At 45.6% G+C, this 22,977-nt stretch overlaps 1 protein-coding gene across 1 annotated transcript in view; it reads right to left on the bottom strand.

The window, feature by feature from the left end:
• LOC134358810 (prominin-1-A-like) overlaps positions 1-22,977 on the bottom strand; it is a 108,015-nt gene that overhangs the window by 76,057 nt on the left and 8,981 nt on the right. The window contains exon 3 of the mRNA XM_063071317.1: positions 4,237-4,292. Within this exon, the coding sequence (XP_062927387.1) occupies positions 4,237-4,292 (56 nt within the window). The remainder of the gene's footprint in view (positions 1-4,236; positions 4,293-22,977) is intronic.

The raw sequence follows: 22,977 nt of genomic DNA, 5'->3' as shown, positions 1-22,977 counted from the left end.
GACAAGTATCCCTAGTGTTCTCCATTTTATTTCAGATTTCCAGCATCTGCAGTACTTTGATTTTCAATCCGGCAGCGGGGGGGGGGGGGCGGGGGGTGTTCTTTGCTCTCCTGAAGTTAGTTGACTGAGGCAGCAAGATTACCAAACACAATTTCAATTTTCTTAATGCAATTCTAGTGTAAATTAAAATTAAACTGGCTGCTTTACTGAGGCAGCTAGAAGGATAGAGTCCATGGGGGGCGGGGGGAGGCTGGAAGATGTAGAGGTGGGTACAATTACAACATTTAAGAAGACGTTTGGGCAGGTACTTGGATAGGAGAGGTTTGGGGCATTAGGGATTAAGTTCAGTTCAATGGGCTGACTCAGGAAGATACCTGATTGATACAAAACAGTTGAGATAAAGGGTCTGTTCATGCTCTGTAACTCTGACTATGACAGATACAACCATATAACAATTATAGCACGGAAACAGGCCATCTCGGCCCTTCTAGATCAGGGGTCCCCAACCTTTTCTGCACTGCGGACCGGTTTAATATTGACAATATTCTTGCGGACCAGCCGACCGGGGGGGGGGAGAGGGTGGTGTAGGGTTGCCAATGAACAAGAGTAGCAGTCAAATGCATTGTGTTTACCCTGAGAAAGACTACAATGACCATGAAACCTGGCGCAGGCACCAGTGCAAATGCGTGTACGTGCCGATTTTTTTTCTACCAATTGTTTTTGGCAATTCTGTTCGGTGGGGCGGGGGGGGGTTAATCACGACCGGAATATACGTGATAAGTGGCTAATACACTCAATTTCGTTTCTAAAAGGGTTTATCTAACAAATTTAATATTAAACACACAGCGCATATTTTCCTCGCATGAATATAGTGATAAGTCAATTATCAGAGGAGGACAGGGGAGCTTGAAGTAAGTGTTGAACGAACTTCCAGTAGAAGTGGTAGAGACAAGTTTGATATTATCATTTAAAGAAAAATTGGATAGGTTTATGGACAGGAAGGGAATGGAGGGTTAATGGGCTGAGTGCAGGTCGGTGGCACTAGGTGAGTGTAGCGTTTGGCACAGACTAGAAGGGCAGAGATGGCCTGTTTCCGTGCTGTAATTGTTATATGGTTATATAAGTCACTTATAAGTCAATAGCATCATAACATTTTAAGTAACGTTTGGACATTAAACACACAGCACATATTTTCCCCTTATGAACATATAAAATCATTGCAACACACCAATATCGCTGAATCAGTGAGAGTCCTGGGCTTGTTTCCCTGCAACAAGATGGTCCTATCGAAGGGTGATGGGAGACAGCGATAGTCGAACAGGGTTCCTTATGTCCAGTCTATTCCGCAATTTAGTTTTCGTTGCATTCATTGCAGAGATATGTTGGAAATGGAAGCAATGTTTTCAGTGCTTTCGTGGCTATCTCAGGATATTTAGCCTTGACTTTGATCCAGAATGCCGGCAGAGGTGTTATGTCAAAGATACTTTTCAGCCCGCCGTCATTTGCAAGCTCGAGGAGTTGTTCTCCTTCCCGCGCTGACATGGATGACGTGCGGGTAATGACCTCACGTGCATTCAAGTTCAACAGTGCATGACAAGGAATGAGGAAGGGTGCAACTGACTCCTATCGCCAAATCATATTGCAAAATCATACCGTTTCCTAGTGGCCCGATAGCACATGCTTTGTGGCCCGGTACCGGTCCGCGGCCCGGTGGCTGGGGACCGCTGTTCTAGATCACTGCTTTCTCTTTGCTACGCACACCAAAATAAACTCAGCAGGTCAGGTAGCACCAATAGAAAAGAGTAAACAGACTCTCCTTCTAGACTGGAAAGGAAGGGGGAAGATGTCTGAAATAAAAAGTTTGGGGTGGGGCAAAGGGGAAGGAGGCAACGTGGAAGGTGATAGGTGAAGCCAGGTGGGTGGGAAAGGTCAAGGACTGAAGAAGAAAGAAGTGGGCAATAGGAGAAAAGGAAGGAGGAGGGGAACCAGGATGAGGCAATAGGCAGGTGAGAAGAAGTGAAAGGTTAGAGTGGGGATAGAGGAAGAGCTGGGGGGAGAAGAGGAAATTTGTTTACTGGAAGGAGAAATTGATAATCCTGCTGTCAGGTTGGGGCGTACCCAGATGGAATACAAGACATTGTTCCTCCACCTGAGGTGGCCTCATCTTGGCACAAGAGGAGGCCATAGACCAACACGTCGGAATGGGAATCAGAATCAAAATGTTTGGCTATCGGGAAGTCACACTTGTGGCGATGTCTCTTTTCTCTCACATTAACACCAATCAAGTGTTGCAGGACGAAAAGCTAACAATGGCTCCAAAGGTTGTGATGTCATTCAAATCCTACACGGCTTTGAGTTCACTAGTTTTCCTCAAGGCAATTTGAAAGTCTGTGCATGATTGATAAGTATTCACCTTACACTGGAATAAGATAGAAAATAGGGCCAACTTTGAGAGAAATAACTGACACAAGGATATGCTGGTTTTGGAGAAGGTGCTTAGGAGATTCACCAGGGTTTTATTTTGGGTTTCTGTGTTTCGTAGCTGCCTGTTAGGAGACAAATCTCAAAGCTTACGTAATTCAATAATAAATGTACTTTGAACTAAGGTGTTCCCTGAGAAGGAACATTTCATAAGACCATAAGAGAAAGGAGTAGAATTAGGCCATTTGGCCCATCTAGTCTGCTCTCCCAGTTCGTCATGGCTGATCCATTTGCCCTCTCAGCCCCAATCTCCTGCCTTCTCCTCATATCCCCTCATGCCCTGACTAATCAAGAACCTATCAACCACAGCCTCAAGTATACCCACTAAGTATTTCACTTTTTTGAGTGATTCTGGATAGGCTGGGTGTAAAGTCTCATCTGAAATCCAACCAGCAAATTCTGCTAGCAGAGTTTAAAATGAGCTGTCATTTGGTTCTGGGCTGGAGGTGGTCTCTGCAGTACCTCAGGGGTGTAGAAAGGTGTGGGGAGAAGGTAACCGTGAGACAGTGGCAGAATATGACATTCGGGAAGCTAGGTGGGAGGTGACAGAATCGCAGAGTCAGAGAGAGATTTAGCACAGAATCAGGGCTTTCAACCCACCGAGACTGATAGCCACTCTTTACACAAATCTGGTGTTATTGTCTCCACATTTCTTGACTTGACGTACAAAGTGATAAGAAACAGAGATCGAGTGGACGGCCAGCACCTATTTCCCCAGGGCAGAAATAGCTAATACGAAAGGGCATAATTTTAATGCGATTGGAGGAACGTTTAGCGAGGAGGGGATGTCAGAGTTAAGTTCTTCACACTGAGAGAGGTGGGTAATGGAACGTGCTGCCGGGGTTGATGGTAGACACAGATACATTCGGGGCATTTAGGGGAAGTTAACAATCCTCCAGTGACTTGAGGAATGAGGACAACCATCTCACCCAAAAGCATCCCACAGTCACCAGCTTCAGAGCTGAGTGTTTGTACCAGGGAAAGATTGATTGATTGCAACACACACCAAATGCTGGAGGAACACAGCAGGTCAGGCAGCATCTGTGGAGGGGAATAAACTGTCAACGCAGGAGTGGTGGTAGAGGCAAGTACGTTAGGGAGATTTAAGAGACTGTTAGATAGGCACATGAATGAAAGAACAATGGAGGGCTATATAGGAGGGAAGGGTTAGATTGATCTTAAAGTAGGTAAAAAGTTCGGCACAGCACAATGCGCCAAAGGGCCTGCACTATGCTGTATGTTCTAATCTCATCATTTACCTTCTAACTTCAGACCAGGAATAACTTACGGAGGCCAATTAACCAACCCGACCGCATGTCGTTGAGAGGGAACTGGAGCTCCTAGAGAGGTCATGCGAACTCCACGCAGACAGCCTGTGGGTGATGTCGGGTAGCAGCTCTCTCTGTGAGCCATCAGTTCACTGTGCACTGGGTTAGTTTGGTCCTGGCTCAATTAGACTGTTACATCAACTTAACAGTGCAATTGTTGGGGTGATTTGGTAGTGGTGAGTGTAATGATTTCAGTGCCAGTGACCAGAGACCTGGCTTCAATTCTGCCATTCTGTAAGGGAGTTTGTACATTCTTCCCATTGCTGAGTAGGTCTCCTCCCACATTCCAAAGACATACGGGATTTGAGTTAGTGACAGCTCTCGCTATGCAAGTCCTTGAGTCGGGAGACTTGGAGAACCATCGAATCATATTCTCTGATAAATTGAACCATTGAAAAACCTAATGAGATGACATCTTCACTCTTACCTTCATGTAGCTGTTCTGGATTTCTTCAGTGTTCTCCGTGAGTAATTTGACGATATCTACAAAAGCAAAGACAGTATGCTTTAATATATCAGCTTGCACCTTGCACACACGTTCAGGAGCAGCTGCTTCCCTTCGAACATTGTGTTCTTGAACCAACTAGCAAGATACAAATCCCTGCAGTTCAACAACAAAGCACAAATCACTGTAGTTTCACAACACGATGATGATCTGGATCAATCTGCAATAAAACAGGAACAGGAGTTGGTATTCTGTCCCATCGAGCCTGCTCCACCACCCAATAAGATTATGACTGATCTGTCCGTGGTCTCCGCTCCTTCTACCTGCCTTTCGCCAATGTAGACGATACTACATTGACTGGCCTCATCTCAAATAATAATGAGGCAGCCTACAGAGAGGAAGACATCACCCTGACACGGTGGTGTCAAGAAAACAACCTCTCCCTCAATGTCACAAAAACAAAGGAGCTGGTTGTGGCCTACAGGAGGAATAGAGATGGGCTAACCCCTATTGACAACAATGGATTTGGGATTGCGGGGTAAACAGCTTTAAGTTCCTCAGCATCCACATCTCCAAGGACCTCACGTGGTCTGTACATACCAGCTGTGTGGTGAAAAAAGCACAACAGCACCTCTTTCACCTCAGATGGTTGAAGAAGTTTGGCATGAATCCCTACATCCTAAGGACTTTCTACAGTGGCACAATTGAGAGCATCCTGACTGGCTGCATCACTGCCTGGTATGGGAATTGTACTTCCCTCAGGACTCTGCAGAGAGTGGTGCGGACAGCCCAGCACATCTGTAGATGTGAACTTCCCACTATTCAGAACATTTACAGAGACAGGTGCATAAAAAGGGCCCAAAGTATCATTGGGGACCCGAGTCACCCCAACGACAAACTATTCGCGTTGCTACCATCCGGGAAACGCTACCACAGCATTAAAGCCGGGACCAACAGGTTCAGGGACATCTTCTTCCACCAGGCCATCAGACTGATTAATTCACACTGATACAAATTGTATTTCTATGCTATATTGACTGTCCTGTTGTACATATTGTTTATTACAAATTGCTATAAATTACACATTCAGATGGAGATGTAACACAAAGATTTTTACTCCTCATGTATGTGAAGGATGGTAGAAATAAGATCAATTCAATGGCCCTCAATTCCACTGTTAGGCGAAAATATATCTCACTGTGTCTTAAATACATTAGAATCAGAATCAGGTTTGATATCACCACCACAAGTCACGAAATGACACATCAGCAGTACAATTCAATACATGATAAAAAGAACTGTCTATATATTAAAATAGTTATTTAAATAAGTACTATATTAAAATTAGTGAGGTAGTGTTCATGGGTTCAATGTCCATTCAGAAATCGGATGGCAGAGGGGAAGAAGCTGTTCCTGAATTGCTGAGTGTGTGTCTTTAGGCTCCTATACCTCTTCCCTGATGGTGGCAGTGAGGTGAGGGCATCTCCTGATTGATATGCATCCTTAATGATGGATGCTGCCTTTTTAAGGCATCACTCCTTGAAGGTGCCCTGGATGTTGGGGAGGCTAGTGTCCCTGATGGAGCTGACCGAGTTCACAACTATCTGGAGCTTCGTTCAGTCCTGCACAGTAGCCCCAATAATATATTTAATGAAGTAGCTTCTGCTGCTTCCCTGGACAGAGAATTCTACTACTTTCAGATTCTCCCTATCTCCTTCCTAAATCTATCCCCTCAATTCTATGATCTCTAGTTCTAGGAAGTGGATCATTTTTCCTGTCTCTGTCTTCTCTATCCCTTTTATTATTTTATGTTTCTGAGATCCTTCTGAATTTCAGTGAATATTGTCCCAATCACTCCACATAGGGTAATGCCCTCAACTCGGGAATCAACTTGTGGATCCCTTCTGCAATGGCTCTGAAGCCAATACATCAATCCTCAAGTAAGGACTCTTGCAGTACTCAAGGTGAAGCCTTGCAAAACAGCATGCTGCAGTCTTCCTCCATTAAAATATGATCTGATCTTCCATTTTTCCTTCCAAAGTGGCCAACCTCACATTTACCAACGTTGTACTCCATCTGCCAGACCCTTGCCCGTTCACTTTACCCATCTAAACATCTCTGCAGACACTGCATAATTAGCTTTTGTTCCAATTGAGATTTTTCTTGCAAAGATTGTGTAAAACTTGTGTTTGCTTTCTTCTGAATGCTGATTATGTGATGCTATTTTATTTACAGGTGTTAGGGCATACTCTAGAATTAAGGAATATAGCAAATATTAATTTCAATAGCAACTAGTCTTCAGATCTGAATGTGGATTGTAGATTGAGTTTAATATGCATCTCAGAACAATGATGTTCTTGAACCTGCAGAATGGGGTCGATTGCAAACCGAGGCACACTCATTGACCTGAAATGTCTGCATATACATGAATGCAGCTCAGAGACAATGGTGATTAGCATTCATTTTGGATGTCTGAAGATCTAGGTGTTTGAAAATGATATACAGTTCAAAGGAAGCATTGCAGATACATTGTAACTATAGAATTGTCCTGTGTTACCTTTGATATTTAGCATTGAAAAATGTCATATAATATTGGATTAGTCTCCACTATGACGCCGGCTTGTTTTGCTGAACAAAGACTTTATCTCCTCCAGCTTCAGTGTCTCTCAGTCACAACAGGTATCTCCTTTATTTATTTAGAGACACAGTGCGAAATCAGCCCTTTCAGTTCGCCAAGCTGCACCACCCAGCAACCCAAGCCACATCATAGGACAACTTACAATGACACACCTACTAACCAGCGGGTCTTTAGAGCGTGGGAGGAAACCTGAGCACGTGGAGGAAACCCACGTGCACACGGGAAGGAACGTGCAAACTTTCTTACAGGGGAATTGAACTCCGAACTCTATCACTCGGTGAGCTATAAGAGTGTCACGCTAACCACGGTGCCCTAACGCATACATTCGAATGCATATGAAGGTACACTCGACTTTAGCAAAAGATTGCGATAGCTCTGTCAGCAAAAGTTGTAACTGTTCAAAATACTAAACCAGATGGATTTGTGAGTACAGAGGTGGATGCAAAGAAGCTTCAAGGGGATAAAACATGGCACAGTAGAGCACAGGAACAGGCCCTTTGGCCCATCGTGTTTGTACTGAAGTGCTTTGGACAAGATGAGTGATAACATGTGTTACGAGAATACACATAAAATTAAGATGTTTGCTGGCCTGGGCTAGCATCAGTGGCATCAGCAGTTGGTCTACCACCTGCCCTCAGGGGAAGGAGAGATAAGGAACAATGGAGCAGCGTCTGGAGATGTGTAATGAAGGGATGTGGGAGAGAGAGCTGTCTGGAGCGGCTCCCCTCTTTGAACCTTGAACTGTTTGAAGTGATGGACAGGCGATACCCCAGCAGGGGGATAAAAAGGGACAGGTTCGCTAAGACAGACACACACGCCACCCGAGGTAACGAGACCCTGGAAGCGGTGCGCCTCTCACGAGTGGGTGAGAAGTACCGGACAACGCACAGGGTGGAAAGGTACGATCAGCGGGAACCCGGTGTGTGTCCGCCCTTGCCTGGGTGCCGGGTTCACTGCAGAGGATCGACCGCATCTGGAGGAGGGGTCACAGTCGGTGACCTCAGGTGACATCACCAAGGACCCGCCCAAAAGCTGCTTGTGAGCAATCTCGCTGGTCTGTGAGTGAAGCCGTGCTGAATGATGAGTTGTTCCTGTTCTCTCTGTCTCTCTTCCCCCACCTTGTCCATCGCCATGGAAACGATTACTGCGAACTGAACTTTGAGTCATTTTGAAATTTGGTCATTTACCCCTAGACAACGATAGAGCTTGATTGATGCTGTTATCTTAATTCTGTGCACATGTGTGTTTATCATCGCTGAACTGTTGCATTTATTATCCTTTCGATTACTGTGTTGCTTGTTTCTTTAATAAAACTTTCTTAGTTCTAGTACTCCAGACTCCAACTGAGTGATCCATTTCTGCTGGTTTGGCAACCCAGTTACGGGGTACGTAACATAAGTGGGGTTCTCGTCCGCGATTTTGAACGCTAAATTTGGGACGGAGTAAATTGATTGGGTTAAAATTCCCGAAAGAAAGAAAAGACAAACAGCAGAAATGGAGGTTGAGGAATTTATAAAGGCGCCGACCTTGGAGGCATTAGAGGATGCCAGGAAATCGGAATTGATAGCTGTGGCAAAACGGGTGAATCTTGCTAAGGTGAAGTCGACAATGAGGAGAGAGGAGATACACAGAGCTATTGTAGAGCACTATGTATCTAAAGGTGTGTTTCCCCAAGGTGAGCTGGGGGAGGTGTCTATTGAAAAACCTGCTGGAGACGCGGTACAGGTACAGCTTGAAAAACTGAGACTCGAGCACGAGTTCCGGGTACGGCAGTTAGAACACGAAGAGAAGCAGTTAGAAAGGCAGGAGAGAGAGGTAGAAAGGCAAGAGAGAGAGAGGGACAGACAGTTGGAGAGAGAGAAGAAACAGAGGGAAAGGGAATTTGAGCTGGAGAAGTTAAAGATAAGGGCCGAGCAGGGGCTCGTGCCGAACCAAGGTGGAGGGTTCCGGGCGACCCAGGAGGTTAGGCTGGTTCCCCCATTTGACGATACCGATGTGGATCGGTACTTTCTCCACTTCGAAAAGGTGGCTATAAGTCAGGAATGGCCGAGGGATAAGTGGGTTGTTTTACTTCAGAGTGTACTGAAAGGGAAGGCCCAACAAGCTTACTCCGCTTTATCCGCGGAAGATGCCCAGAAGTATGAGGTGGTGAAGGAGGCCATCCTCAGGATTTATGAGTTGGTCCCGGAGGCATACCGGCAGAGGTTCCGGAATGCGAGGAAGCGATGGGACCGCACGTATTTGGAGTTTGCTCGCGAGATGCAAACATATTGTGAGCGTTGGTGCGCCTCGAAGGGGGTAGAGGGGGATTATGACAGACTGCTGCAGCTGATTCTGATTGAGCAGTTTAAAGGTTGTGTCCCTGAGGGTATGAGACCCTACCTCGATGAGAAAGAGGCAGCCACGTTAGCCGCAACTGCTAAGTTAGCGGATGAGTATGCGTTGACGCATAAAATGAAGTTTGCCCCGAGTAAAGGCTACCAGAAGGGTAGTCAGGACGGAGGGGAGAGTCCGCCGGAAAAGTCAGAAAGTAAGCCGGGGACTAGTGAAAAGGATAAGGTAGACCGGGAGCAGTCTGGTAGGAAGTCTCCTGGGGTCGTCTGTTTTAATTGTGGGAAAGTCGGACACTTTGCGTCCAGGTGCTTTGCCCCAAGGAAGGAGACGGGGAAAGGAAAAGCGGAAATTTTGAATGGCTGTATTGAGCTGTTAAGCGAACCGCTAGGGAAGGACAGGTCTGAAAAAGTCCAGGAAGGGCGCGAGAGGTTTATCTCGGCCGGACTGGTGTCAGTGAAGGAGAGGTTAAAACCAGTTCCAGTGCGGATCTGGAGAGACACGGGAGCGTGTCAGTCACTAATACTGAAGAGTGTATTAGAGTTTAGCTCAGAGACCCAGACTGGGGAGGTCAAGGTCAAAGGTGTTGGGGAAGGGACAGAGTCAGTCCCTTTGCACCAGATACATTTACAGAGCAACCTGGTCTCTGGACTAGTCACGATCGGGGTGAGGTCCGAATTACCGATGAAAGACGTGGAAGTCTTGCTCGGTAATGACATCGCCGGAGGAATCGTGTTCCCAGTCGTGAGATTGACGGGTCAGCCTGCCAGCATGGAGGCCCCGCCCGCGATGGTGAATTTGGCTGAAACATTTCTGCCAACCTTGTATGAGACAGGGTGTAGTGAGATAAGAGGTAGTGAGGGAGCTGGGACGGACGTAGCAGTAGCCAGGAAAGAAGTTGTGCAGACGCAGGAGCGAGACGAGGGGCTGATGGTTTTTGCCGAGACCGCTCTCTCTGACACAGCCTTGACAAGCTATTGTGCGGATGAGGAAGTGCTAAGGAAGAAAGGGAAATCAAGTACAGCATCCGCAGATGAGGAGTGGGGGGTGGTGCAAAAGAGTTATGGGGATGAGGTTTTTAACATGGCCCACGAGGTACCCCCCGGTGGACATTTTGCGGTGCTGGAGGAAACAGTTGGTGGAATCATGAAAGAGAGTTACCGGCTGCCCAGGGGGAAAAATGTTATTGATCATGACCGACGCGAACTGAGACGGTCACCGGCTTTTGATATGCTAACAAACCTAGTCGGTGTTAGCGTGGAAATCAATGAAGCTAGGGGCCCCTTGATAAGAGAAAAAAACCATTTTGAAAAGATTAGGATGGGATCGGTCAGATGGGAGAAGGCTATTGTTTTGGCCAGGTCTACTGATAAGGTCTCTCCCTTAATCCCCGAAGGAGTAATTAAACGACTCGCACCCATGTGTTTGATTGTCCCGAGGAAATGCAAAGAACTGGGACGTTGGGCGATTGTGGTTACAATAGGGCAGCCAAGTAAACAACACCCATATTTTTCGAGTAATTCAGTGACTAAAGGGCTGATGACCACAGAGGTGTGTATTGGCAATTTAATACAGCTGTCTGAAGCCAGTTTGATAGTGAACCTTGAAAAAAATGAATTCGGCCACACGAGGGTCACCTACCTGGGAATTGTGGTGACACAGGGGCAGCTGGCAGTGATGCAAGCTACAGTGCAGGCTATCGCTGACCTCCCAACCCCGACAGACAAGAGGGCCCTCGGAAGGCTCTTGGAGATGGTGGGGTACTGCAGGAAGTTTTGCAATAACTCTGCGGTCAATACCCGTCCCCCTCCTACTAAACCCTTGCGAGAGAAAATTGAGTCGGAATGGGACGACCCTTGTTGTTGTGGTCCGGGACAAAACCAAATGAGAGGTTACATTGGTCGCAATTCATCAGTGTTTTTGGCCACTATGAAGTTTGCTGAGTTGGAGCCTGGTCTAAGGGATTATTAATAACACGTGTAAAAGGAACAGAAAATGTGATGACTGTCTGTCAAGGTGTTGACAGCTTCAAATTCTCTGTATTAGCTAAATAACTGTTAAAGATGTATATTGTGTATGTATCAGATAATGTAGTCATGTTTGTAATTTTTACCTCCCGGTAAAAATCCTTAAAGGGGGGAAGTGTTACGAGAATACACATAAAATTAAGATGTTTGCTGGCCTGGGCTAGCATCAGTGGCATCAGCAGTTGGTCTGCCACCTGCCCTCAGGGAAAGGAGAGATAAGGAACAATGGAGCAGCGTCTGGAGATGTGTAATGAAGGGATGTGGGAGGAAGAGCTGTCTGGAGCGGCTCCCCCCTTTGAACCTTGAACTGTTTGAAGTGATGGACAGGCGATACCCCAGCAGGGGGATAAAAAGGGACAGGTTCGCTAAGACAGACACACACGCCACCCGAGGTAACGAGACCCTGGAAGCGGTGCGCCTCTCACGAGTGGGTGAGAAGTGCCAGACAACGACAAGGGTGGAAAGGTACGATCAGCGGGAACCCGGTGTGTGTCCGCCCTTGCCTGGGTGCCGGGTTCACTGCAGAGGATCGACCGCATCTGGAGGAGGGGTCACAGTCGGTGACCTCAGGTGACATCACCAAGGACCCGCCCAAAAGCTGTTTGTGAGCCATCTCGCTGGTCTGTGAGTGAAGCTGTGCTGAATGATGAGTTGTTCCTGTTCTCTCTGTCTCTCTTCCCCCACCTTGTCCATCGCCATGGCAACGATTACTGCGAACTGAACTTTGAGTCATTTTGAAATTTGGTCATTTACCCCTAGACAACGATAGAGCTTGATTGATGCTGTTATCTTAATTCTGTGCACATGTGTGTTTATCATCACTGAACTGTTGCATTTATTATCCTTTCGATTACTGTGTTGCTTGTTTCTTTAATAAAACTTTCTTAGTTCTAGTACTCCAGACTCCAACTGAGTGATCCATTTCTGCTGGTTTGGCAACCCAGTTACGGGGTACGTAACACATGGAAGATGGAACACAGGGACTATGCTGTTGTCTATTTTGGTGATTCTAAAAGGAAACTGATGATTTTCTGATGAGCTACTGGAATGACAGTGTCTGTTTGCACACACGGTACAAGATTTGCAAATTTTATGCAAATCAAATACTATGCAATTAAAATTAAAATATATATTATACAAATTTTATGAACCTGCAGACACACACTCAGCATTTTGGAACAGAATTTTTTCTTCCGCCATTAGGTTTCCTAATGGTCAATGAATAAGACCATAAGACAAAGGAGCGGAAATCAGCCATTCGGCCCATCGAGTCTGCTCCACCATTTTATCACAAGCTGATCTATTCTCCCATTTAGTCCCACTCCCCTGCCTTCTCACCATAACCTTTGATGCCCTGGCTACTCAGATACCTATCAATCTCTGTCTTACATACACCCAGAGACTTGGCCTCCACTGCTGCCCGTGGCAACAAATTCCATAGATTCACCACCCTCTGGCTAAAAAAATTTGTTTGCATTTCTGTTCTGAATGGGCGCCCTTCAATCCTTAAGTCATGCCCTCTCGTACTAGACTCCCCCATCATGGGAAACAACTTTGCCACATCTACTCTGTCCATGCCTTTCAACATTCGAAATGTTTCTATGAGGTCTCCCCTCATTCTTCTAAACTCCAAGGAATACAGTCCAAGAACGGACAAACGTTGCTCATATGTTACCCCTCTCATTCCCGGAATCATTCTAGTGAATCTTCTCTGTACCCTTTCCAACGTCAGCACCTCCTTTCTTAAATAAGGAGACCAAAACTGCCCACAGTACTCCAAGTGAGGTCTCACCAGCGCCTTATAGAGCCTCAACATCACATCCCTGTTCCTTTACTCTATTTCTCTAGAAATGAATGCCAACATTGCATTCGCCTTCTTCACCACCCATTCAACCTGGAGGTTAACCTTAAGGGTATCCTGTACGAGGACTCCCAAGTCCTGTTGCATCTCAGAACTTTGAATTCTTTCCCCATTTAAATAATAGTCCGCCCATTTATTTTTTCTGCCAAAGTGCATAACCATACACTTTCCAACATTGTATTTCATTTGCTACTTCTTTGCCCAATCTTTGAATCTATCCAAGTCTCTCTGCAGACTCTCTGTTTCCTCAGCACTACCGGCCCCTCCACTTATCTTTGTATCGTCAGCAAACTTAGCCACAAAGCCATCTATTCCATAATCCAAAGCACTGATGTACAATGTAAAAAGAAGTGGCCCCAACACAGACCCCTGTGGAACACCACTGGTAACCGGCAGCCAACCAGAATAGGATCCCTTTATTCCCACTCTGTTTCCTGCCAATCAGCCAACACTCTATCCATGTCTGTAACTTTCCCGTAATTCCATGAGCTCTTATCTTGTTAAGTAGCATCATGTGTGGCACCTTGTCAAAGGCCTTCTGAAAATCCAAATATACAACATCCACTGCATCTCCCTTGTCTAGCCTACTTGTAATTTCCTCAAAAAATTATAATAGGTTTGTCAGGCAGGATTTTCCTTTAAGGAATCCATGCTGAGTTCTGCCTATCTTGTCATATGCCTCCAGGTACTCCGTAACCTCATCCTTGACAATCGACTCCAACAATTTCCCAACCACTGATGTCAAGCTAACTGATCTATAATTTCAGGCAATACACATCAAAGTTGCTGGTGAACGGAGCAGGCCAGGCAGCATCTCTAGGAAGAGGTACAGTGGACGTTTCAGGCTGAGACCCTTCGTCAGGACTAACTGAAGGAAGAGCTAGTAAGAGATTTGAAAGTGGGAGGGGGAGGGGGAGATCCAAAATGATAGGAGAATGTCGTTCTCCTATCATTTTGGATCTCCCCCTCCCCCTCCCACTTTCAAATCTCTTACTAGCTCTTCCTTCAGTTAGTCCTGATGAAGGGTCTCAGCCTGAAGCATCCACTGTACCTCTTCCTAGAGATGCTGCCTGGCCTGCTGCGTTCACCAGCAACTTTGATGAGTGTTGCTTGAGTTTCCAGCATCTGCAGAATTCCTGTTGTCTAAGGTCTATAATTTCCTTTTTGCTTCCTTGCCCCCTTCTTAAATAGCGGAGTGACATTTGCAATCTTCCAGTCCTCCAGAACCATGCCAGAATCTATCGACTTTTGAAAGATCATCGCTAATGCCTCCGCAATCTCCACAGCTACTTCCTTCAGAACACAAGGGTGCATTCCATCTGGTCCGGGAGATCTATCTACCTTTAGACTATTCAGCTTCCTGAGGACTTTCTCTGTCGTGACCGCGCACACTTCTCTTCCCTGCTACCCTTGAGTGTCCGGTATACTGCTGATGTCTTCCTCAGTGAAGACTGATGCAAAATACTCATTCAGTTTCTCCACCATCTCCTTATCTCCCATTACAATATCTCCAGCATCATTTTCTATTGGTCCTATATCTACTCTCACCTGTCTTTTACTCTTTATATACTTGAAAAAGCTTTTAGTATTCTCTTTGATGTTATCTGTTAGCTTCCTTTCATAGTTAATCTTTTCCCTCTTAATGACCTTCTTAGTTTCCTTCTGTAAGCTTTTAAAAACTTCCCAATCCTCTGTCTTTCCACTAATTTTTGCTTCCTTGTATGCCCTCTCTTTTGCTTTAACTTTGGCTTTGACTTCTCTAGTCAACCACGGTTGCATCCTTTTTCCATTCGAAAATTTCTTCTTTTTTGGAATATACCTGTCTTGCACCTTCCTCACTTCTCGCATAAACTCCAGCCACTGCTGCTCTGCCGTCCTTCCCGCCAGTGTCCCTCTCCAGTCAACTTTGGCCAGTTCCTCTCTCATGCCATTGTAATTTCCTTTACTCCACTGAAACACCGACACATCAGATTTCGGCTTCTCTTTTTCAAATTTCACAGTGAACTCAATCATGTTATGACCACTGCCTCCTAAGGGTTCCTTCACCTCAATCTCTCTCATCACCTCCGGTTCATTACACAATACCCAATCCAGTACAGCCGATCCCCTAGTGGGCTCAACAACAAGCTGTTCTAAAAAGCCATCTCGCAGACATTCTACAAATTCTCTCTCTTGAGATCCAGTGCCGACCTGATTTTCCCAAGCCACTCGCATGTTGAAATCACCCACAATTATCATAACACTGCCCTTCTGACAAGCCTTTTCTATTTCCTGTTGTAATTTGTAGTCCACATCCCTGCAGCTGTTTGGAGGCCTATAAATAACTGCCATCAGGGTCCTTTTACCCCTCAATTTCTCAGCTCAACCCATAAAGAATACATGGGCACTATTTCATTATTCTTCCTCTCTTCTTACATTACATATTTAATGTTCTAATATATACTTATTGTAATTTATAGTACATCTCGTGTATTGTTCTGCACTGCTGCTAAAAAAACAACAAGTTTCATTATATATCAGGCCACAAGGTACAGGAGTAGAAATAGACCATTTGGCCCATCGAGTCTGCTCCAGAGTCCGGCCCTGTGGCTCAGAAGGGTAGGGAAAGGAAGACGATTGCAGCAGTGATAGGGGACTCTATAGTTAGGGGGTCAGACAGGCGATTCTGTGGACATAGGAAAGAAACACGGATGGTAGTTTGCCTCCCAGGTGCGAAGGACCGGGATGTTTCAGATCGTGTCCATGATATCTTGAAGTAGGAAGGAGAACAGCCAGAGGTCGTGGAACATATTGGTACCAACGACGTAGGTAGGAAAAGGGAGGGGGTCCTGAAAACAGACTACAGGGAGTTAGAAAGGAAGTTGAGAAGCAGGACCTCAAAGGTAGTAATAGAGGTGATGGGTAGTAATAGAGGTAAAGGCAGATGATAGAGAAGGGACATGGTCAGACTAATGGTTTGAGATGTGTCTATTTAATGCAAGGAGTATTACGAATAAAGCGGATGAGCTTAGAGCATGGATCAGCACTTGGAGCTATGATGCTGTGACCATTACAGCGACTTGGATGGTGCAGGGGCAGGATTGGCTTCTTCAAGTGCCAGGCTATAGATGTTTCAGAAAGGACAGGGAGGGAGGCAAAAGAGGTGGGGGCGTGGCACTGTTAATCAGAGATGGAGTCATGGCTACAGAAAAGGAGGAAGTCATGGAGGGGTTGTCTACGGAGTCTCTGTGGGTGGTAGTTTGAAACAGGAAGGGGTCAATAACTCTACTTGGTGTTTTTCTAGACCTCCCAATAGTAACAGGGACATTGAGGAGCAGATAGGGAGACAGATTCTGGAAAGGAGTAATAATAACAGGGTTGTTGTGGTGGGAGATTTCAATTTCCCAAATATTGCTTGGCATCTCCCTAGAGTGGGGAGTTTAGATGGGGTGGAGTTTGTTAGGTGTGTTCAGGAAGATTTCTTGACACAATATGTAAATAAGCCTACAAGAGGATAGGCTGTACTTGATAGACAATAGACAATAGGTGCAGGAGTAGGCCATTCAGTCCTTCGAGCCAGACCATCATTCACTGTGATCATGGCTGATCATCCATAATTAGTACCCTTTTCTTGATCTGTTATTTGGAAATGACTCTGGTTAGGTGTCAGGTCTCTCAGTGGGAGAGGATTTTGGAGATAGAGATCACAATTCTATCTCCTTCATCATAGCATTGGAGGGGTAGGGTACAAGAACAGTGGTGTACAAAGGCTGTTGTAAATCTAGTCAAGAAGAAAAGAAGAGCTTATGTAAGGTTCAAAAAACTAGGTAATGATAGAGATCTAGAAGATTATAAGGTTAGCTGGAAGGAGCTTAAGAATGAAATTAGGAGAGCCAGAAGGGGCCATGAGAAGGCCTTGGCGGACAGGATTAAGGAAACCTGCAAGGCATTCTACAAGTATGTGAAGAGCAAAAGAATAAGACAGGAGAGAATAGGACCAATCAAGTGTGACTGTGGAAAAGTGTGTATGGTACCGGAGGAGATGGCAGAGGTACTTAATGAATACTTTGTTTCAGTATTCACTACGGAAAAGGATCTTGGTGATTGTAGGGAAGACGCAGCGGACTGAAAAGCTTGAGCATGTAGATATTAAGGAAGAGGATGTGCTGGAGCTTTTGGAAAGCATCAAGTTGGATAAGTCACTGGGACTGGATGGGATGTACCCCAGTCTGCTGTGGGAGGTGAGGGAGGAGATTGCTGAGCCTCTGGCGATGATCTTTGCATCATCAATGAGGACGGGAGAGGTTCTGGAGGATTAGAGGGTTGCCGATGTTGTTCCCTTATTTAAGAAAGGGAATAGGGCTAGCCCAGGAAATTACAGACCAGTGAGTCTTACTTCAGTGGTTGGTAAGTTGATGGAGAAGATCTTGAGAGGTAAAACTTATGAACATTTGGAGAGGCATAATATGATTAGGAATAGTCAGCATGGCTTTGTCAAAGGCAGGTCGTGCCTTACCAGCCTGATTGAATTTTTTGAGGATGTGACTAAACACATTGATGAGAGTAGAGCAGTAGATGTAGTGTATATGGATTTTAGCAAGGCATTTGATAAAGTACCCCATGCAAGGCTTATTGAGAAAGTAAGGAGGCATGGGATCCAGGGGGACATTGCTTTGTGGATCCAGAACTGGCTTGCCCACAGAAGGCCAAGAGTGGTTGTAGACGGGTCATATGCTGCATGGAGGCTGGTGACCAGTGGTGTGCCTTAAGGATTTGTTCTGCTACCCCTACTCTTTGTGATTTTTATAAATGACCTGAATGAGGAAGTGGAGGGATGGGTTAGTAAATTTGCTGATGACACAAAGGTTGGGGGTGTTGTGGATAGTGTGGAGGGCTGTCAGAGGTTACAGCAGGATGTTGATAGGATGCAAAACTGGGCTGAGAAGTAGCAGATAGAGTTCAACTTGGATAAGTGTGAGGTGGTTCAGTTTGGTAGGTCAAATATGATGGTAAAATATAGAATTACTGGTAAGACTCTTGACAGTGTGGAGGATCAGAGGGACCTTGGGGTCTGAGTCCATAGGACATTCAAATCTGCTACGCAGGTTGACTGTGTGGTTAAGAAGTCATACGGTGCATTGGCCTTCATCAGTCATGAGATTAAGTTTAAGAGCCGAGAGATAATGTTGCAGCTATATAGGACCCTGGTCAGACCCCACTTGGAGTACTGTGCTCAGTTCTGGTCACCTCACTACAGGAAGGATGTGGAAACTATAGAAAGGGTGCAGAGGAGATTTACAAGGATGTTGCGTGGATTGGGGAGCATGCCTTATGAGAATAGGTTGTGTGAATTTGGCCTTTTCTCCTTTGAGCGACGGAGGATGAGAGGTGACCTGATGGAGGTGCACAAGATGATGAGAGGCATTGATCGTGTGGATAGTCAGAGGCTTTTCCCCAGGGCTGAAATGGCTAGCATGAAAGGGCATAGTTTTAAGGTGCTTGGAAATAGGTACTGAGGGGATGTCGGGGGTAAGTTTTTCACACAGAGAGTGGTGAGTGCGTGGAATGCACTGCCAGTGGTGGTGGTGGAAGCAGATACGATAGGGTCTGTTAAGAGACTCCTGGATGGATACATGGAGCTTAGAAAAATATACGGCTATGGGTAAGCCTAGGTAGCTCTAAGGTAAGGACATGTTTGGCACAGCTTTGTGGGCCGAAGGGCCTGTATTGTGCTGTAGGTTTTCTATGTTTCTATTTCATTATGGCTGATCGATTTTCCCTCTCAGCCCCAATCTCCTGCCTTCTCCCCATCTCCTTTCATGCCCTGAACCAATCAAGAATTTATCAACCTCTGCCTAAAATATTCATAAAGACAGCCTCCACAGCTGCCTGAGGCAACAAATTCCACAGATTCACTACTCTCTAGCTAAAGAAATTCCTCCTAATCTCCATTCTAAAAGGATGCCCCCTCTATTCTGAGGCAGTGTCCTCTGGTCTTAGATTCTCCCACCGTAGGAAACGTCCTCTCTTCATTCACTATCACCATTCGATTGGTTTCAGTCATGTCACTTCTCACTCTTCTGAATTCCAGTGAATACAGATCCAGAGCCATCAGACACTCTTCATATGACGAGCCATTCAATCCAGGAATAATTTTTGTGAACCTCCTTTGAACACTCTCCAGTTTCAGCACATCCTCTCTAAGATAAGGGGTCCAAACCTGCTCACAATACTGCAAGTGAGGCCTCACCATGCTTTGTAAAATTTCAACATTACAGCCTTGCTTTTATATTCTAGTCTTCTTGGAATAAATACAAACATTTCAGTTGCCTTCCTCACTGCAGACTCAACTCGCAAATTAAGCTTTAGGGAATCCTGCAGGAGAACTCTAAAGTCCCTTTGCAGCTCAGTTTTTTAAATATTTTCTCTCCATTTAGAAATAGTCTCCCCTTTCAGTTCTTCTACCAAAATGCATGACCATATGCCTGTATTCCATTGGTGGACACAACATGAACCGATTCTCTTTTGTCTATCCTGCTAGTTACTTCTTCAAAGAGTTCCTACAGATTTGTGAGGCAAAAATTTCCCTTGAGGAAATCATGCTGACTGCAGCCCATTTTACCGTGTGCCTCGAAGAACCCTGAGACCTCATCCTTAATAAACAGAACAACACCACACCCTCTGCCTTCCTTTCAATACAATGTGTATCCCTGGACATCATGCTCCCTGCTATAACCTTTCAGCCATAATTCCGTGATGCCTGCAACATCATACCTGCTAATCTGCAACTGTGCTGCAAGTTCATCTACCTTATTCCGTACACTGTACATATTCAGATACAGCACCTTCAGTCCTGTATTCACCCTTCTTGATTTTGTTGCACCATGCTCAAAGTTTTGATTCCTAACTTTGTCTGAGATCTTACCAACATCTGCCTCCTCGACATCTCCACTAATTGTTCCGGCACTCTGGTTCCCATCCCCCTGCAACTCTAGTTTAAACCCCACCTTGCAGCATTAATAAAGCTTCCCGCTAGGATATATAGTCCCCCTCCAGTTCAGGTGCAAATTGTCCCTTCTGTACAGGTCTCACCTTCCCTGGTGTCAGGGGTAATACAGTAATAAACCCATTCTGATTTATGTGTAATGTAGAATTTCTTAGCAGTGTGGAGGAACAGAGGGATTTTGTGGTCCAAGCCCATTGTTCCCTCAAAGTTGCCGTGCAAGTTGATCTGGTGGTTAAGACATATGGTGTGTTGCCCTTTATTAGTCTGGGGTTCGACTTCAAGAGCCAAGTTATAGCTCTATAAATCTCTGGTTAGACCACACTTGGAATATTTGTTCAGTTCTTTTCGTCTCATTATAGGAAGGATGTGGAAGCTCTAGAGACTTCCAGAAGAAGTTTACCAGGATACTGTCTGGATAAGAGCACGTGTCTTATGAGTATAGGTTGAACGAGCCAAGGCGTTTTTGTTTGGAGCGAAGGAGGATGAGAAGAGAGTCGAGATGATAAGAGGCACAGGTAGAGCGGACAGCTAGCACCTTTTTCCTGGGGCAGAGGGACATACTTTTAAGGTGATTGGAGGAAAGTACAAGGGGGGTGTCAGAAGTAGTTTTTTTTTTAAAAAAACACAAAGGGTGGTATGTACATGCCAGAGGTAGTGGTGGAGGCAGATACACTTATGACTCTTAAAAGAAAAATGGAGGGCTATGTGTGAAGGATGAGTTAGATTGATCCTGGAGTAGATTAAAAAGGTCAGTGGACGAAAGGACTGGCACTGTGCTGTAGTATTCTATGTTCTACAATATTCTTAAGGTCATAGAGTCAAAGAAAAGTACAGCACAGAAACAGGCCCTTCAGCCCTTCTAGTTGTGTTGAATCATTTAAGCTTCCTAGTCCCATCCACCTGTGCCAGGACCATAGCTCTCCGTGTCCTTACCATCATGCACCTATCCAAACTTCTCTTAAACATTGAAATCAAGCTCACATGACCACTTGTGCTGGCACCTCATTCTTCACTCAAAGGGTTGAGAGAGTGCAGAAGTTCCCCCTCATACTCCCCTTAAACTTTTCACCTTTCATCCTTAACCCATGACCTCTGGTTGTAGTCGCACCCAACTTCAGTGGAAAAAGTCTGCTTGCATTTACCCTATCTATACCCCTCAATTTTGTCTACCTCTATCAAATCTCCTTTCAATCTTCTACGTTCCAAGGAAAAAGTCCTAACCTACCACAATATTTCCTTATAACTCAAGTCCTCCAGACCCAGCAACAGCCTTGTAAATTTTCTCTGTACTCTTTCAATCTTATTTACATCTTCCCTGCAGGTAGCCGTCCAAAACTGTACACAATCCTCCAAAGTAGGACTCACCAGTGTCTCTTCTGGGTGAAAATAGATGAAGATGAATAAAGCAGGTTGAGTCAATCTGAACATTAGTTCAATGCAAGTTGACTAATCGTCAGTACAAAACCAGGCTGGTGACTGAGAGATAATGGGCACAGAACAGGAAAAGCTGCGGGGGTACCATCAGCGGGAACTGCCCAGCCCATCACGGGCACAGCCCTCCCCATCACTACAGGAGGCACTGTCTCATCAAGCCAACATCTATCCTCAAGGATCCCCACCATCCAGGCTACGCTCCGCTCTCACCACCGCCATCAGGCAGGACGTACAGAGTAAACATGAAAAGTTCTGAAGATGCTGGAAATCCAGAGCTCCACACACAAAATGCTGGAGGAACTCAGCAGCTCAGGCAGCATCTATGGAAAAGAGTAAACAGTCAATTCTTCAGGTCGAGACCTTTCTTCAGGACTGAAATGGAAGCGTGAAGATGCCAGAATAAAGGCCCGGAGCCTGAAGAGGCACACCACCAGGTTCAGGAACCGCAGCTTTCCTACAACCAACAGGTTCTTGAACTGACCTGTACAACACTGACACCAAGCAGCAACTCTTGTCCTGCCGTGGACCTTTGTTACACTAACTGCGCGGTTTGTACAGACTTTCCTTCTTCACTCTCTGCTATAGATCATGATCTGTGTGGTGCTCATGGTGTTGCCGCAGGTTTTCAATTCTACCTGTATCTCACTGTACTTTGCACATGACAATAAACTCAACCAGACTTGCATTCCAACTTAAAGGGAGGCAAATGCAATGTTCGCACTCAGTTCAGCTGGACTGGAATACAAAAGCAAGAATGTAACGCTGAGGCTCTGTAAAGCTTTGGTCAGACAGGACTTGGTGCTGTGAGCAGTTTTGGGCCCCTTATCTAAGGAAGGATGTGCTGGCACTGGAGAGAGTGCAGAGGAGATTCACGAGAATGATCCCAGGAATGAAAGGGTTAACATATGAGGAGCTGGACCTGTACTTGCTGGAGTTTAGAAGAATGGGTCTGGTGGAAGGGTGCAGGATCTCACTGAAACCTATCGAATACTGAAAGGTCCGGATATTGGAAACTGAGAGGAAGCTTCCTATTGCGAAGAAGTCTAGGATTGGAGGACACAGACTCAGGGTGCAAGGATGTTCTTACAGAACAGAAGTGAGGAGGAACTTCGTTAGCCAGAGGGCGGTGAACCTTTGAAATTCATTGCTACAGATGGCTGTGGAGGCCAAGTTATTTCAAGTGGTTGACAGGTTCTTGGACAAGGAAGAGGGAAGATGCCGGAATAAAAAGGTAGGGGGAAAGGGAGGGAGGGCAGCTAGAAGGTGGTGGGTGATGTGGGAAATGCAAAAGGACTGGAGAGGAAGGAATCTGAAAGGAGAGGGGAGTGGACCATAGGAGTAAGGGAGGGATAGGTGATTGATTAGTAAGTGTGTCAAAGGTTAAGAGGCAGAAGACAGGAGAATGGGGTTGAGAGGGATAATAAATCAGCCATGATGCAATGGCAGA

This window comes from Mobula hypostoma, chromosome 19, assembly GCF_963921235.1.
Source record: "Mobula hypostoma chromosome 19, sMobHyp1.1, whole genome shotgun sequence".
Taxonomy (NCBI): Eukaryota; Metazoa; Chordata; class Chondrichthyes; order Myliobatiformes; family Myliobatidae; genus Mobula; species Mobula hypostoma.
The sequence above is the reverse complement of the archived record's forward strand: the minus strand, read 5'-3'. Positions and strand labels throughout refer to the sequence as shown.